The following is an 18,219-nucleotide window of genomic DNA, read 5'->3' as shown; positions in this document are numbered from 1 at the left end:
CTTCATTAAGTTAGCTGTCATTTATTCTATTTGGAATAATTGTATAAAGCCACTGTATTTCTTAAATGCATAAATAAATGTCCCTGTGTCTGTGGGGAGGATTTTAATAACCAAGTCACTTTCATACCTATTAAGATATGAATAAACTTTAAAAAAATATTAGGTGCCCTTTTCAAAGATTTTTTCCAATTAAAATTTTCATGTTTGTTGGCGTAAGATTGCCCTATCATCCTCTAACCACCTCTTCTGATTTCCAGTGTGCCCAGGTTGTGTTCCCTCCTCATTTATCAGCCTTTTTAGGGATTTGTCAATTTTGTTCATCCTTACAAAGCACCAACTTTTGTTTTTGTCAATTTGTGCTGTTTTGTTTACTATTTCATTGATATGCTCTTTATTATGTCTCACTTCTTTGTGATTTAGGATTACTTTTGAGAGATTAGTTTACCATTTTGCCTCTTTACTTCTCTAAAACAGATTTTTTACTTTTTAGTATTTTCTACTTTTTCAGCGTATACATTTGTCTCTGATCAAAGCCCAGCCTGAATTTTGTGTTTCATTATATACTTACACTTCATTAAATTAGAAATATTTTTTGATCCGTAAGTAATTTGGGAATACTGCATCCTAAGCAATTAAATTTCCTAGTAATTTCTGTATTTTTGCCATTTTAAAAATCCTATTTGCATTGTTTTCTGTGAATGAATTAGTTATTTCCATTCTTTGTAAATGTATGAGGGCTTCATGGTCCAGTAAGTGCTCAATTTTGGCAAATGCCTGGAACAGCATGGAAAGTGTGTCGTCTGTCGCTTTCAGGTGCAGGGTTTTACGTCAGTCAGGTAAGTGTCACCTCCTCTGTGCTCTTCTGATGACATCAGCAACTGAGAAACATGGCAACATCTCCCAATACAGTGGTAGACGACTTTTTCCTTTCGGGTCTGTCAATTTCCTCTTACATTTGAATACAGATGTAGATTTTATCCCTGCTGTGTTGAACTGACCTCTTGGATGGAATAACAGTCCCCAAAGATGTGCATCTCTGAATCCGTTGAACCTGCGACTGTATTAGGTTATTCGAGAGAGGGTCATCCTCAAGCTAGTGGACAGATTAGGCTGCTAATTGGCTTCCCTTACACCTGGGCGATTATGCTGGGTCTCCCAATTGATCACAAGCATCAACGGTGCGAACGGGAAGCAGAGAACGAGAGGGGCACAGGTGTGGAAAGGACTCAGTACAATGCTGGCCTTCAAGTGGAGGGGCCCAGGACTCATGGAGCGCTGCGGCCTCTGGAAGGGGAGGGAGCCCCGTCGTCTCACGTTAGTCCACTGATGCCCACATAGGACCTCGTCCTGCACTGCTGTGAGGTCAACTGTGGTGTTGGTCCGGGCCAGGAAGTTAACAGCGATTTGTTACAGCAGCAACAGGAAACTGATGCAGCATACTTTTCATTAAAAATCATTTTCTGGATGGGAGTTGTAGTGCATTAAGATGCCGCCTGCAGCACGCATGTCCCACATAGGCACTGGTTTGAGTCCTGCTGCTTCACTTCTGACCCAGTTTCTTGTTGATGTGCCAGGGAAAGCAGTGCAAATGGCCAAAGTTCTTGGACCCTTGCCGTCCACGTAAGAGACCCAGGAGATGCTCCAGGCTTAGGCCTGGCTGAGCCCGGCTGCTGCAGCCACTGTGATGGGAGATCTTGTCACTCTGCCTTTTAAATAAATCTTTAAAACAAATCTTTTCTATAATGCTTCTTGCCTTTAATTTGTGTTGGAGGCACTAGCTCTCTTTCGACCAGTATTTGCATTGGCATACTTTTAACTTCTAATCACACAGGAAGATTGAAACTATACCTCTTTTACACAGCAAAGACCTTTCTGCTCCCGGGAGGGTAATGGCCCCTCAACCCTCTGTGCTTGTAGGTACGCTGTTTGTGGCTTGCAGGGGTTACTGACCCTTCACCTTTTTCTTCCCACTTACCCTCTGGGGTTTTCTGGGCTTTGGGACTCTGCTTGGTTTCCTTCTTCTGTCTGGAGGAACCCCTGGATCCACACTTGCTGCAGTCAGTGACTGCCCTGGGGGCCTGCTGCAGCTCTCTCCTCTCAGGTCTGAGCTCTTCCACTGCTCCTGGTGCCTGCAGGTGGGCTGTTTCTATGCTCTCTGTTCCTGGCACTACCGTCAGTCAGAACACTCCACTGAGGAGCAGAAATCCTCACGTACTCCCAGCCGGCTCCACCACCCTGACTCTCGGTCGCCATCTCAGGGGTGTGCTTCACGCTCGGTCTCCCTTTCTCATCCTGCGGCCTAGCAGCTCCCAGCACTGACTGCCAGGATTCCTTCTTGCTGCCACGTCCTCTTTCTCGAGTCCTATTACGCAGGCGGCGTTCTTCCAGGAAGAGCTTTTCGTCAGCAGTTCTCTGGCTCCCCTGCAGGTTCAATGTGGTTGCTCCAGATACTGCTAGGGCATCATCTGGGTGTCCCAAAACTGTATCAGTGAAGGCGGGGGCTGGGGGGCAGGGATGGAATCAAGCACTTACCTTGCCTTGTTGCACAAAGATGGAAGTTATCTTAGCACAATTATAAACCTGTGTTGAAAACATAAATACATACACACATCTTTCATGGTCAAACTGTCTCATTTTGGCTAGTGGAAGCTAACTTCAATCAGCTTCTATAGATGTCTGTCAGAGCCCAGAGTCTTAGAACACCTCCTTGAACTGGGACACCTCGTATCAGAGATAGGCTGTCCCTTACTGCTCTGGACCTGACGTTAACTGTTCTATAAAAATGCATTCCCTGTAGTTGAAGATGGAATCAGAGCCTCATCTAGGCACTGGTGCTGCTCCCTGCAAGCAGGAGCAGCGACTCCAGGCCTTCCAGGGGACAGAGGTAAGAAGCACTACCATCTAGCAGGAAAAATGATGAGGTTTCCAAAGCAAATTCAGGACTACTGGCGTCTAAACACATTACATAATTAGCGATTATATTCTATCACATGCTTTTATTGATGACAAGGACACAGACTGTTCTGTGAGATTACACCGTGAAATCACAGCGTGAAATCACACCGAGTCTCCGTGTGCCCGCAGAGCGTCTCCTACGGATAATGAACACAGGGTCAGGATCCCTCGGGACAACCTCTCTCACACAGCAGTTTGCCACCTTCTCCCTCTCTGCAGAACTGTTTTCATTCACTTTTGGTTCTCCCGTCAAAGATTTCTTCTAGAAGCAGGAGCCGCTCATCTGTTCTCAGGACGGCTAACGGCCGCCCTCTGCCACCCTGCGGTGCGGCACCTCTTGCTCTCCACTCCCACTCCGGAGCCGACGTCACCTGTACTCCTCTGCCGTCTGCTGGGCTGTTTATTCAACCCATCCTGCTAGCAAACACGTGGGTTGTTCCACGGATACAATTTGTATTTAATACCTGGGAGTTAAAGACGGTTTCATCACAAACTCACTATGGATCTTCTGATGTCTTGAATTACTGCTTCTGCAACTGTGAGGGAGTTGTAACAACATGACTTGGTGATCAATTACGATTTAAAAGGGATTTCCATATCTGTTACGAAAAATTGAGTCAAAATATTTAAAATAATAACATACGTTAGGTGAACACTAGAGATCCACAAGATTCCTTTCAACTGAAGCTCATTTCTTGAGACAATGATACTAGAGTTTGTCCATGCTAGAGTGTGCACAAATAGTAATATTTTCAGAAACTATCTCAGATGGCAGTTAAAGAATCCAATTAAGTATTTAACTGAACAAATGCAGAGTAACTGAACTAAGGGGTGTTTCAACCTAAAGATACACTAAACAGCTTCAAATACTCAGAGGGCTATCCCCCCCCCGGAGAAGCACGTGTCCAGGGATTCTCCACACAGAACCTGAACCAAGGCACACAGCCAAGAGGCGGCAGGACAGCGGCCTTAGTGCCTGGCTTCTCTAAGCAGCTCCAACCCCAGCGTGCAGTCCACACTGCCCCTCCTGGAGGAGGCCTGACAGCTCCATACACCCCGGGAAGCCCTCCACTGCCAGCAAGGGTTTTACTATTGGAAAAAACTCGATGTTACTGACTTGGTTTACTATGGAAACGGTTTATTTGTTCCGTGGCTATTTTTCTGTATCTGCACTAGTGATTCTCAGGGGCAGGGGAGAAGAGAGCATTTTCTCCAATGAGGATGAGTCACAGTCCCCAGCAATCCAGGGGTGGCCCGCGGGGACCGTCCTCCGCGAACCTCAGCCAGTCACGGCGGCCACCAGCCAACAGCACAGATGGGAGTGCGGCGTGTGCGGGGGAGCACAAAGACCGCTGACAACCACTGTTCTACATGAAGCCTCATCCCTGGAAACAGAAACTGCACAATACTGACAGGCGCCATCCACACTGCTGAATCTTAAATGAGGAGAATTATTTCAATGACTTTTCAGGACGTGTGAGGACAAAGTATATATAGTACACTTTATAGTACACGTGCATTTTATCACATACTCAGGAATGCTGAGGTGCTTAATCCAGCCAAGAAATTGGAAATACAATTTTATGTTTCTCTACGCGTCAATGGACAAGATTCTGAAGGTGGATCTTGAACTCTGGGATCCATCAGTTCTCCAGGAAAGCCACATAATCGGTCAGTCTGGCCAGCTGCTGCTCGTTAGGAATCGGCGGCACGGGGGCGGGCTCTGTGTGAGAGAGACACACGCACTCCCGGTTAGATGGCAGCGCCACTCCACCGCCACTCTCATCGACATCCTCAACTGCAAGGACATCTGCTCTGATTTCAGACAACACTGCGCCTCCTAGTGGCCTGGATACTTTTGAAAAAGCAAACCAAGAGGTCTCAACTTCCAACAGCAGAGTGTGCTTCCCCCAAATGCGAGCGAAGGCAAGTCTGGCACTGATGGTATGAAGCATGGCAGGTGAGGGGAGCACACTGTCACTAGGGAACACCTCTGTTCACATCCCACCTGCACCCGGAAGGCCCCTCCCACACTCTCACTAGGGAACACCTCTGTTCACATCCCACCTGCACCCGGAAGGGCCCCTCCCACACTCTCACTAGGGAACACCTCCACCTGGAAGGCCCCTCCCACACTCTCACTAGGGAACACCTCTGTTCACATCCCACCTGCACCCGGAAGGGCTCCTCCCACACTCTTACTGGGTAACACCTCCACCTGGAAGGCCCCTCCCACACTCTCATTAGGGAACACCTCCACCTGGAAGGCCCCTCCCACACTCTTACTGGGTAACACCTCCACCTCGAAGAGCTCTCCCACACTGTCACTAGCTAACACCTCTGTTCACATCCCACCTGCACCCGGAAGGCCCCTCCCACACTCTCACTAGGGAACACCTCCACCTGGAAGGCCCCTCCCACACTCTCACTAGGGAACACCTCTGTTCACATCCCACCTCCACCTGGAAGGCCCCTCCCACACTCTTACTGGGTAACACCTCCACCTCGAAGAGCTCTCCCACACTGTCACTAGCTAACACCTCTGTTCACATCCCACCTGCACCCGGAAGGCCCCTCCCACACTCTCACTAGGGAACACCTCCACCTGGAAGGCCCCTCCCACACTCTCACTAGGGAACACCTCTGTTCACATCCCACCTCCACCTGGAAGGCCCCTCCCACACTCTTACTGGGTAACACCTCCACCTCGAAGAGCTCTCCCACACTCTCACTAGGTAACACCTCTGTTCACATCCCACCTGCACCCGGAAGGCCCCTCCCACACTCTCACTAGGGAACACCTCCACCTGGAAGGCCCCTCCCACACTCTCACTAGGGAACACCTCTGTTCACATCCCACCTCCACCTGGAAGGCCCCTCCCACACTCTCACTGGGTAACACCTCCACCTCGAAGAGCTCTCCCACACTCTCACTAGGTAACACCTCTGTTCACATCTCACCTCCACCTGGAAGGCCCCTCCCACACTCTCACTGGGTAACACCTCCACCTGGAAAGCCCCTCCCACACTCTCACTAGGGAACACCTCCACCTGGAAAGCCCCTCCCACACTCTCACTAGGTAACACCTCTGTTCACATCCCACCTGCACCCGGAAGGGCTCCTCCCACACTCTCACTAGGTAACACCTCCACCTGGAAGGCCCCTCCCACACTCTTACTGGGTAACACCTCCACCTCGAAGAGCTCTCCCACACTGGCACTAGCTAACACCTCTGTTCACATCCCACCTGCACCCGGAAGGGCCCCTCCCCATGTGGCATTTAATCGAGGAAGTAACTACTAAGTGCCTCTCACGTTCCAGGTCCTGCTATAGGGACAACACCCAAGAAGAACCCCATCCCATCCTCAAGCAGCTTATTTCTAATGTTTAGGTGAGCACCCATCAGTCCAGGGAAGCCTTCTGAACACAACTGTGGGGAGAAGCGCTGGCAGGGCCCCACTGCAGGACAGACAGGCCAGGCAGTCAGCAAGCTCCAGAGTGGGCACAGAACTTCACTCTCATAACCCATGTATTACTACAAGTGCATGGCACCTTAATCTTTGTTTGCAAGGTAAACACATACACAAAATACCACAAAAAAAAAAAAAAAAAAAAAAAAGCGAGAAACAATGATTTTTACATGAGTGTATGAAAACGTGTACATACCTGATAAGGGAATAAATCTGTTAAAGGAAACATCTGGGGCTCCTGCAACTGCATTTAAAAAAAACGACAGACATCACTGTGAAGACCTCTTAACAGAAGAAGCCATTTCTAATGCAATATGCACATGCGACAATTTAGTTCTCACACAGGGATGCATCCAAATCCTCACTACATGCGTCTTTACTGCCCAGCTACACTGGCGGCTCAGGGCCTTCCACTCTCCATCCTCAAGAGCAGGGCACACAGATTTGTGTGACACCTGACTGTGTGCTCACCAACATCTACACAGCAAGCAGAGTCGGGGGAGGAAATCTGGGTTGATGGAGTTTATGGAAGGGGCATTAAACTCAGCTCGAAAGACCAGCAGAAAAGGATGTTCCCACAAGTAGGAGGAAGAGAGGCCACCAGGCAGGCATGAGCACAGCTCACTTCCGAGAGCGAGACCTGGGTGGGGCTCAGGCTCCTGGCTTCAGCCTGGACCAGCTCCAGCTGCTGCAATCATTTGTGGAGTGAAACAGCGGATGGAATTCCTGTCTCTGCCTCTCTCACTCTTTCAAACAAATCAATCTTAAAAAAATAGGAGGAATGGCTCCATCAATAGAAAAATGAAGACCGATATTTTGCCAAATTAGTTGTAATAAGTATTATGAAACAACTACATCATCTTTTACACAAGAAATGTGTTTCTAAAAAAAAATTAGGTGACCATTGTGTTTCCTTCTACCCTAAGTATCCATTATATCCACATGTGTATTTAAAACACACTTCCACTGAGTTATTGCAGCGTTATTTTTCATCAAATTATTTAAAACCAAGGCTATGGCGCAGCATTGCCCCTGCACGTGGGTGAGGGGTGCCACCTACCTGGCTTCCTGGGCAGCACCATCCTTGTGGAGGAGTCAGCTTGCCATCCTTGCTCCAAGATACCTACGGAGGCGCATCTCACATGAACAGGAAGGAATAACGGATCCACAACCTGTCCACATGACATCACTTGCATGGGAGACCTGACATGGTTAGTTTCAAGCAGACATGTGCATTTTTTACTAAAAAGATGTATTATAAAGAGCATGCAAACATTTTTTGCACATGTATCAAAGCCTCATTTTCCCCTCATCAGGCTGCTAGAATCACTAATGTGTCATTGGTTTATGTATCACAGAATTAGCTTAATCAATACTATTCAGAACAGACATAAGGAAAACATATAGGATATCTTTACTAATCATCTCATCGGTAACATCCAAGATGGTGGTGAAACAACAGGTTCCATGTACACAGAAGGCTGACCATGAATGACCACGCTAGGTGCCCGTATCGGGATCCTCTATGTAGCTGTCCCAGCTCTGGAGCAGGACATATGGGCGTTAACAGGTATGGAAAACAAAGCTTAGGGAGCCAAGTGATCTACCCCAGCTCACACAACTAGCCTAAGGGACGGGATGGTAGCTGGACTCCCCCTGGCAGTCAGATAGGAGCATGGGCATTGGCCATATTACACAGTAGATAATAAGTTAGCCATCAAACAAATACATGACTGCTTGAGTAACACTATGAGTCAATGTACGAACGTTCATTAACCTGCTCTCCATGTGCCTAGAACTGTGCCAAGCCCCGGAAATGTAAGCCTAAGATGTGGTGCTCCACTGGGCTCCTGTTGTAGTTGGAAAATCAGCATTCAACAAGGCACCAGGGTGTGTGCGATGTTCCCCAGAACCCAGCAAGTGGACACGACAGTCTGGGTACCACCTGAGACAGGACAACGCACAGGGTCCCTTGGAGACCAGTGGGCACCAGTGGGCAGAGCACCCAGGGTTTGAGTAAGGAATGGCAGCAAGTGAACGTGCTGACAGGGGCAGCGGGGGGCGGCCTTCACCACGCACGGGGAACCAGGACATCTGATGCAGACAGTGAGGTCAGTCGGGACGGAGTTTCTGGGTCAGCGCTGTGGAGGTTCACAAATCTGCTTCCTGCAGAACCAGAATGAGCTGGATTCAAGGCCGCTTCCGGCCAAACCCTGCAGGGGGCGTCTCTTATCACTATCCTAAAAAATGCACACGAATTTCCCACACACACTCTGACGCTAGGCTCTCAGAGGTGGGAACTGTGAGCTGAGAACACACTTCTCTATTTTTCATTTGTGATTACAAAGCAGACAAAATTACCTTTCACGGCCTCTTCCACAGGAAGCCCCACGAAGGCCGCGAAGTCGTCTGCGATTATCGAGGTGTACGCTTGAGAGACCAGGGCGAAGGCTCGTCTCCTTGTTGCGTCTGGGGGAGCCGGAGGGTGGCAGAAAGGCAACCAAGAGCAGGCGTTCAAAAACACAGTTAAACTGTTCCTGTCCAATGTTTATGAACAAGACATGATCACACGCATTACAGCTCCAGATATATGAAAGATCTTCAGAGTTCACGGAACTGTTTTTTTTCTTTTGTGCTACAACTATGTACAGATTTTAACTCTTCTTGCACTACAATAACTTATCTTTAATTCCGTCTTCTCATGAACTTTCTGCAGTGCCTGTGCATGTATGTGCCTACCACGGGAGAGGCTCCACACTGCTAGACAACAGGTGCATTTCTCACACTTATGGAAAAACCTCTCCCAAAGGACAAGGAAAATGGAAAGGTGGAAAGGAGCCAATATGCACAATACTCAAGCGCCCAGAAAATGTAATTCAAATACATTTTTGTATTGAGGACGTAAACGTGTAACTTTTTCACTTCACGTACAAACACTGGAATGACTGGAGCGGAAAATCCAGGAACGCGCCTCCCGTCTCGGGAGGGTCTGCAGAAAACCCAGGAACCCACCTCCCTTCTCAGGAGGCTCTGTGGTGCAGGAGCAGCCCTGGGTGTCACAGAACAACCCCAGTAATGACCACACCCACCTTTCAAAGTCTGCATCAAACGCCTGACTTCAGTGACGCCCCACGTCCTCAGCTCCTGCCCCACCAGGAAGGGCTGCCTGGGGCTGGTGCTGTGGCGCAGTGGACTAAGCCTCGGCCCTGTGGTGCTGGCATCCCATACAGGTGCTGGTTCTAGTCCCGGCTGCTCCACGTCCAATCCAGCTCTCTGTTATGGCCTGGGAAAGCAGTGGAAGATGGCCCAGGTGTTCGGGCCCCTGCACCCGTGTGGAAGACCCAGAAGGAGCTCCTGGCATAAATCTTAAATAAAAAGTCTAACTCTGATTGCTTAAAAAAATAAAAGGACTACCAGGCGGCAGCAGCATCGCATCCCGAGGACGGGCACGTGACGCTGGGCGGGCTTACACGTCTACAGGGAGTCACGTCAGAGACCGAGGAGAACTCTGCTGACCCAGCCGGCCGGTCCTGCCCAGGGCTCTTGCGTAACCCACGAGCTCCTCCACGTGGCTGTCAGCAGGCTGAGGGAGTGCCTGTCATTTTCATTCTGCACATTTAACCCACTGGTGCACACCCCGTAACACGGCCAGCCCCATGGTTCTGGGGCCCTGCCAGACGGTTTGCTCTGCTCGCTCCACGCCAGTCCCCTGGCTCTCCAGGCCTCGCACCTTCTCCCCGGGCTTCTGGCCTGTGTCCTTCCACCGCCTGCCTCCTCTGAGCTCACAGCACTGCAGTGCATACGTCTATTTATTTTTGTTTGTTTGTTTGTTTGAGAGAGAGAGAAAGGTCTTTCATCCACTGGTTTATGCCTCAAATGCCCAAAACAGGCAGGGCTGGGCAGGACCTAAGAAAAGCCGGGAGCCTGGAACTAACCCAGATCCCCCACATGGGTGGCAGGGATCCAACTACCTGAGCCCTCACCACGGCCTCCAGGGCGCACGACAGCAGGAGATGGAATTCGGTATGGAGGCGAGACTCAACCCAGCCTCCAACATGGGACACAGAATTTTTTCCTGACGGCCGAGCCAAGCCTTCACCTCCACACGCCTCATGGAACAAGAGATCAACCCCCCATGGCGTGCACTGTTCCACCTACCCCCTTCTTTCCAAGCTCTTTACAGGGCTATCTCTCTACTTCCTACTCCTGGGGAGGCCAGCAGCCCCAGGGAAGCCTGCGGTGAGCAAGTGCTGGGGGGTGGTCTCCCGAGGGCCTGCGCTGCACACGTGCTGGGGGGTGGTCTCCCGAGGCCCTGCGCTGTGCGCGTGCTGGGGGTGGTCTCCCGAGGGCCTGCGCTGCACACGTGCTGGGGGGTGGTCTCCCGAGGGCCTGCGCTGTGCACGTGCTGGGGGGTGGTCTCCCGAGGGCCTGCGCTGCACACGTGCTGGGGGGTGGTCTCCCGAGGCCCTGCGCTGCACACGTGCTGGGGGGTGGTCTCCCGAGGGCCTGCGCTGCACACGTGCTGGGGGGTGGTCTCCCGAGGGCCTGCGCTGCACACGTGCTGGGGGGTGGTCTCCCGAGGCCCTGCGCTGTGCGCGTGCTGGGGGTGGTCTCCCGAGGGCCTGCGCTGCACACGTGCTGGGGGGTGGTCTCCCGAGGGCCTGCGCTGTGCACGTGCTGGGGGGTGGTCTCCCGAGGGCCTGCGCTGCACACGTGCTGGGGGGTGGTCTCCCGAGGGCCTGCGCTGTGCACGTGCTGGGGGGTGGTCTCCCGAGGGCCTGCGCTGCACACGTGCTGGGGGGTGGTCTCCCGAGGCCCTGCGCTGCGCACGTGCTGGGGGGTGGTCTCCCGAGGGCCTGCGCTGCACACGTGCTGGGGGGTGGTCTCCCGAGGGCCTGCACTGCACACGTGCTGGGGGGTGGTCTCCCGAGGGCCTGCGCTGCACATGTGCTGGGGGGTGGTCTCCCGAGGGCCTGCGCTGCACACGTGCTGGGGGGTGGTCTCCCGAGGCCCTGCGCTGTGCGCGTGCTGGGGGTGGTCTCCCGAGGGCCTGCGCTGCGCGCGTGCTGGGGGGTGGTCTCCCGAGGGCCTGTGCTGCACGCGTGCTGGGGGGTGGTCACACCAGGACAAACGGGTGCGGCGTCCTGCTCAGTTACAGTGCTCCCCAGCTTTCACTGGCCAGCCTCTACTCTCCCTCCATCTTTCAACCCAACTATGTAACATAGATTTCTAAAACATGTGTATTTTTTTAATTTGAAAGTCAGAGTTAGTGAGAGCAGGAGACACAGAGAAAGATCTTTCATCTGCTGGTTCACTCCCCAAATGACCACAATGGCTGGGGCTGGAAGAGGCTGAAGCCAGGAGCTTCTTCCAGGTCTCCCACACGGGTGCAGGGATCTAAGGACTTGGGCCATCTTTCACTGCTTTCCCAGGCCACAGCAGAGAGCTGGATCAGAAGCGGAGCAGCCAGGACTTGAACCAGCACCCATATAGGATGCCGGCCTCGTGGTGGCAGCCTTATCCGCTATACCTCACCCTCTGCCCCTCAAACATCTTAAAGAAACATTTTCTACTGAAAGCTACGGCAACTCAATGGGAAAGAACCGAGGTAACAATGGAAAAGGAACACCTTTTTGGTTTCTTTAGAAAAATTAGAGTGTACACCAGGAAACTATGCTCATTAGGCAAATCAGCATAAATTAAAATATTTACTTTAAATCTTATGTTCTGGCCAGAGTGAAGCGTGCTAGAACGTGAACGGAAGAGGAGGGACGGGAAGGGGGGAACAGGAGGAGCAGCCACAACATGGGTGGCGGGTCAGGGTCCCGGCGTCAGGGAGAGGCCACCACATGGGCTGCTTCTCATGCCCCAGCCCGTGACTCACACCCCCGCACCCCGAGAGTCACCACGCAACCCTAGCTCTGAACTCCCACCGCACAGTCACACCCCGGACGCCGGCCCTGAGCCAGCACCTGGGATCTGCGGAAACTTAGGGCAGGACGCGCTGAGTACAACGGAGGCCTAAGAAAGGCTCGCTACGGTTCAGCTGTTCAACTTCCGCTTCCTGTGCCTGTCATCTACCAGACTGCTCACCGCCAGGTGCCGATGCCGGGGCACAGGGACAGTGAGCGGCCCCACCCTGTGCAACCTGCCCCACCAGCCATGCTGTACATGGGGAGGCAGGCACCCTCGGGCCAGGGGCCAGGGAACCAAATTCCTCTGTGCCTGCCAGGGGCAGCCCATCTCCAGCTCCAGCCATCCTGGCCCTCACCCCACCCAGAGGCCCTGGGGAGAAGGGTCACTGCCCACAGCGAGTCCTTCTGGGTCTCCTGTGGAAACAATTCTCTCACTGGCCCGACCTCACCTAAGCCGTCTCTGATTTTCTAACAGGACTGGGACTAACTCAGAATAAAGAGGAACAGACCTGAGACAGCGTTTTTAACTTGAAGACAAGTGTGTGTGTAACACATGAAAAACCAAAACATTCAATCTGGCAAAATTTGGCAATAATTCAAACCCACCACGGGCCGCCCTCCACCATCAAGCAGCACTCCTGGCTCTGGGGACCTGCCGGAGTCCCAGGACGGCGGGGAGCACCGAAGGCTGACCGAATGTTCCAGAATGCAGGAGTCACTCCCACCACGGGCCGCCCTCCACCATCAAGCAGCACTCCTGGCTCTGGGGACCTGCCGGAGTCCCAGGACGGCGGGGAGCACCGAAGGCTGACCGAATGTTCCAGAATGCAGGAGTCACTCCCACTGAGGGACGAGCCCCGGCCCCACAGTCCGCACCCCCACAACGCACCTTCCAGTCTCCCGGGGTCTACCGGGCCGCTTCCCAGGGACCCCCAACATGACAGAGATCTGCGGGGCGACGACCCAAAGCCCAAGGCGGCTTGAGTAAGGAGCCCGAGGCTGCTCCTGCCGACCGGCCTGCTGCACGGAGCTGGCCCGAGGCCCTGGCGCGGGCCCTCGCTGCCAGTCCCAGGCTGCCCCAGACACAGGCCTGGAAACGCCGAGTGCTTCAGCTCTGAGGCTTTGTGGATTGGGGTAGTTGCACCTAATGAGGTGCTCTGGGGATGCGACGTACGCCTAAACACACAATTCCTCTATGTTTCACATACACCCTACACTGTCTCTGTGACTTGACGATACTTTCAGTAGATCTCTACTTGGCTGTGGCACAGCACACAAGGCCAGCAGTGGATTCTCCATGTGTGAGGTCCTGTCCATGCTCACAAACTTCTAAGATTTGAGGGCACTTCAGATTTTCAGTTAGGGCCGCTCAGCCCACACCATGAAATCCACTATCCCTTCTCAGGCCCACAGCAGGGGCGAAGGCTGTTCACTGTGATGCCAGCACTGCCCCTACGGGACCCGCACGGCCGCACCCCCTCCTCCCTTCGCTCCCTCACCTGCCCCGCACCCCCGCTTTCTCCACTCCAGTGTCAAGGAGCCGCCTCCTGCTGTCGCCCCATCGCTGCGTCAGCCCCTACACGTTCCGGAGCCGTCCTGCGCCTGCTCGCCTGGGAAGCCGCCGGCCAGTCACCCGCCGAGGCCGAAGCTGACCCAGTCTCCACTTCCGCAGGGATTCCAAACCTTCTACCCACTCACGCCGTGAACTCAGGGGATTGTAGCAGAGAGCCCGACAGGAGCAATTCTAATCTAGAATCAAACTGAGACACGCAGCCCTGAACTGCTGACACAGCCTCAGCAACAGAAAGCGGCCGCGCCTTCTGAACCAAATAAAATGCGAACTCGGAAAGCTGCCCACTCACCTGAGAAAACGCCCCAGCCGACTCCCTCCACCCCTGCAGCCTCGGGAAAGGTCTGCTCTAACTTCCAACACAGAGAAACGCACCTCTCAGCGCCTCCATGATGGGCTGCACCGTCTCGGACCACTGGTGAGCGCTGATGGTCGTGTAGATGCCAGGGAAATCCCTCTGCCAGATCCTCTGTCCCACCGACCAGATCCCCCCGAGCTCAGAGTTCGCCTGTAACACACGTCACAGTCTTTCAAAGTGCTCCTCCTGTAAACAACTGCGTCTTAAAGCAAAAGTCAGAGAGACGTACAACGTGGTAGCTGCATCGTCCACACAAAATCTAACGTTCCTTCTAAGAGATGCAATCACTTTTTCAGTCCAACCACATTCAAACAGTTTTTAAACAGCATGAGCAGTACTGTAAAAGTTCTTTATTCATTTGCTATAAATGTTTATTACCACAGCGGATTAAGGGCTGAGAGAGCAATCCACACACATTCAGGATTAAGCCTGGGCCCCAAGTATCTCGGTGCTGCTGATTCGAAAGGCGCCCCGTCTGCAGTTGCCACACACATAGCACGATGCCCTCGGGCCGCGAGCAAGAGCCAGTGGTCAGCACAGGCCGTCGTAGGAGGCCACAAACCCTCGCGCCTCCACCACGGGGACCCTGTGCTTAATGGACAGCTCTTTCTCACCTCACTTCACAGCACCTCTGGGAAAGGATGGGAGTAAAAACACTAATCCGATGTCCGGCTGAGAACCAACCACAACCTGAGGTGGATTCCTGGTCCCACGCAGAGACCAGCTGAAAACTCCCTTCCCACTCACGGAGACACAGGGACTCACCTGAAGCCCAAGAACCACTGCGGCCCACTGGGGAAGAAGCTTTTCGCTTGCTTCTCCATCCAAAACAAGAAACCCAATCTCCTAACTGGACAGACAATCCCAACGCTGCGAATAACCATTTCAGAACAGGAGTGTATGCACCAGTCTCAAAGTCACTTCTGTTTCAGGAACCTGCACAGCTCCGTTGAAAATCCCCCCTCTGCTGCCACCGCCCCAGCCCTTCGTGTGGCCTGGCTCAGCGGTGCAGCTGCAATGACCGGGGAAGCCGAGCCGACCCCTCCGCCATCCCAGGGAAGTTCTCGTTTCTGACTGCAGCGACTGAGGTCGGTTCTCACCTTTAACACCAGCTTAATGACAACTTCAGTGACACGGGAAGGAAACCGCTTTAAGGAATTTCCAGGTCAGTCAATGTTATCACCACGTGAAAGTAACACAGGTTACTTACAGACTTTATGGCAGGTGGTATTCTCTTCCAAAGGTATCTTGCGTTATTCCTAATGTAAACCAGTGCAAAGAGCAATCAATAAAAAATGTTTGAAATGACTAGGTCCTAATGAAAATAGAAGTTAATTTAAAATACTCTACACATAATACAGAGTAAAACTTAATTTTATATGAATTTGTTCTGGGGAATTAAGAGTAATTCTCAAGAAAAAAAGACAAGAAATATTTTCATCAACGTAACATTCTGCCATTTTTAGTGAATTTCTGAATTAATGGTTCAGATCCTGAATTAAGCCAACATCAAAAATACAAAGATTTACACAGAACTGCCCAAATATCCACCCAGATATGGAAGCAAACAAAGGAACGCGCTTCCAAGGTCTGGCCTTCCCGGGAGGAGGGTGCCCAGGCTTTGTCCTCCTCACAGCCCCGCCCCCAGAACCTCCACAGTTGGGGGATTTGGGGGAGAAACCTGGACCAGGACAACCCTGTGATGGGGCCACAGGAAACAAAGCGGGTGACTCACACGATGGAGGCAGAGAGCCCAGCTCAGTTTCTAGGCAGACAGGAAAGAAAGGGCTCAGAGAAATGTAGAAGAAAACCATCAGGCGTCACTGGGGTCACAGCGACCCCGTGAGCGTTCTGACGTCTCCCAGTGAGCAGGAACGGGTCACCCTCTAAGAAAAGGCTCCCAGGAGCTCTCGGCGAGTCGGCAGCAAAGCCCTGCCGGCCCTCACCTCCCGGCAGCTTCTCTGGGCCTGCTGACAACAGGGGCCATCGGCTGGGCAGAGGTCAGAGGACAATTTTTAAAAAAGGCAAAAAAGCCAGAAATGGTCTTTGGAAAGAGTCATGCGCCCCGCACTTTCTCATGAACCGAGCTGACTCTCAGACCCGAGGGTTCTTCAAAGGCTCTGCGGGAAAAGACTCGGAAGATGGCGCCGGCAGGCACGCGCCCGGGGTTCAGGCGCCCGCTTCCAGGGCCCAGGCTGCCCAGCCTCACAGCCCACTCCGGCTCCTGCCTCTGCCTCCTGCCAACCCACACGGCGGGGCCGGCTCGTGGGAGTGGGTTCCTGGGTGGCGCTCTGGGCTCCCAGCTGTGGTCTGGACCAGTCCCGGCCGCTGAGGCACCCGGGGGTGAACCAGCCGCCTGCAGCTCCTCGCCTGCCTGTCTGCGTCTCCCTACAAACCCAGTATTCTCCTTAGGAGGAGGAGGAGCTACAGGACCCGGCCACCGTAGTGCAGTGCAGGCCGCTCCCTCTGTGCAGACCCTCGGGGCTCCCGGGAACCCCAGGGTGGCCGTACAGGTAAGGGCACTGGCACGTCATTGCAGGTACTCACATGTCGTTATGCAGCAGATACAAAGCCAGCAGCTGGCCATACACCGGGGGCGTCGCAATTCCGCCAGGAGCCTAGAACGCCAGAAAGGCAAGAGTCCTTGACTCTTATCCACACCAAGGAAAAGAAATCCAGATTTAAATCTTCCGGGGTAGGGCTGCGGCCCGCGGCGCCAGCGTCCCACAGGGGCGCAGGTTCGAGACCCGGCTGCTCCAGCTCCGATCCCGCTCCCTGCTGTGGCCTGGGAGACGGCCGAGTCCTGGGCCCCTGCTCCCGCGTGGGAGACCTGGAAGAGGCTCCCGGCTCCAGCCTGGCCCAGCCCTGGCCCTGGCGGCCATTTGGGCAGTGGAGCAGAGGACGGACGGCCTCCAACGGTGCCTCTCAGGCAAATTTAAAAACAACAACCAGACTGAAACGCCAGCCCCCGGCGGCTGCAGACACAGCCCCGCCCGGCCCCGCGCACCGGGCACTCAGCGGCCGCCTTCCCCGGGCCCGCACGGAGCACGGCTCGCCGGGCCCCGCTCCCTCCACGCGTGTGCGTGTCCGCGGGTCACGCACCCCGCGCCTGCTTCCCGGACACCGAGCGCCCCGGGCGGCCCCCCGCGTCCGGCAGCGGCCGAGCAGTGCGGGCGCCCGGGCCCACGTCCCGCGCCCGCTCTCCGCGCGCCCCAGCCCGTTACCCTGGAAACCGGCGCCGCCCGGAGCCCGGGGGCGGCCCCGGAGCTCCTCCCAGCGCGCGGCACGCGGCTACCTCGAGCTCCTGGTTCTCGCACTGATCCAGTAGCTTCTTGAAGCTGAAGGCGCTTTCTGCCATCACCGCCACTGGCATCTTCCCGCCCGGTCTCGCCGCCGCCCCTTCCAGCCAGCCAAACCCCGCACGGTCCCCCGGGGCGTCGCACCCCGATGACGCACCACGCCGTCGCCGCGGCCCAGCGCTCCTGCGCATGCGCACAGAGGTCCCGGCAAGGCCCGGGGCGCCGCGGACGCAGGGATAGGAGGTGGCGAGGGAGCGTGCGCCGGCGCTCTGGGCGGCACTCTCGGTGGTTGGGAGGACCAGCCAGCCGTCGCGGGAAACCACTTCCGGGGCGCGCGGCGGCCGGCGGAAAGGGCGGAGCTTGTGCCCGCCCGAGGTCGCCCAGTGCGCAGGACAGGAAGGTGATGGACGCTCGATGGCGGAAGTGGCTGGGACAGCACGGGCACGATTGTGCGGGGGTCACGGGGCCGCGCTGTCCCCGGCCGAGGCTCGAGGCGGGCGCCGCCGGGCCCCGGATCCCGCCCGGGAGCGGGGCGGCTGTGGAGTTCAGGGCCTGTACGTGCAGATTTGCCCTGCGCAGAACCGGGGGCGCCCGGCCGCCGCTCTGAGCCCGGGCGAGGAGATGGAGTGCTTCCCTCTGTCCCTCCCGGAA

The 18,219-nt window shown here is 54.3% G+C and overlaps 1 protein-coding gene across 5 annotated transcripts; it reads right to left on the bottom strand.

The window, feature by feature from the left end:
• Positions 1-4,430: 4,430 nt before the first annotated feature.
• COPS8 (COP9 signalosome subunit 8) lies at positions 4,431-17,719 on the bottom strand. Of its 5 annotated transcripts, XM_062193828.1 has the most exons (8): positions 17,565-17,718; positions 16,817-16,887; positions 15,480-15,528; positions 14,287-14,419; positions 8,788-8,895; positions 7,487-7,549; positions 6,623-6,670; positions 4,431-4,678 (listed from the first exon to the last, which is right to left on the bottom strand). In XM_062193828.1, exons 1-8 carry the CDS (start codon positions 17,640-17,642, stop codon positions 4,599-4,601), a joined length of 630 nt encoding a protein of 209 aa, XP_062049812.1. In that variant the 5' UTR covers positions 17,643-17,718; the 3' UTR covers positions 4,431-4,598. The 5 variants fall into 5 exon arrangements, with proteins under 5 accessions (XP_062049812.1, XP_062049818.1, XP_062049831.1 ...); XM_062193834.1 differs by lacking the exon at positions 6,623-6,670; XM_062193847.1 differs by lacking the exons at positions 6,623-6,670; positions 7,487-7,549.
• Positions 17,720-18,219: the final 500 nt, after the last annotated feature.

This window comes from Lepus europaeus, chromosome 1, assembly GCF_033115175.1.
Source record: "Lepus europaeus isolate LE1 chromosome 1, mLepTim1.pri, whole genome shotgun sequence".
Lineage (NCBI taxonomy): Eukaryota > Metazoa > Chordata > Mammalia > Lagomorpha > Leporidae > Lepus > Lepus europaeus.
The sequence above is the reverse complement of the archived record's forward strand: the minus strand, read 5'-3'. Positions and strand labels throughout refer to the sequence as shown.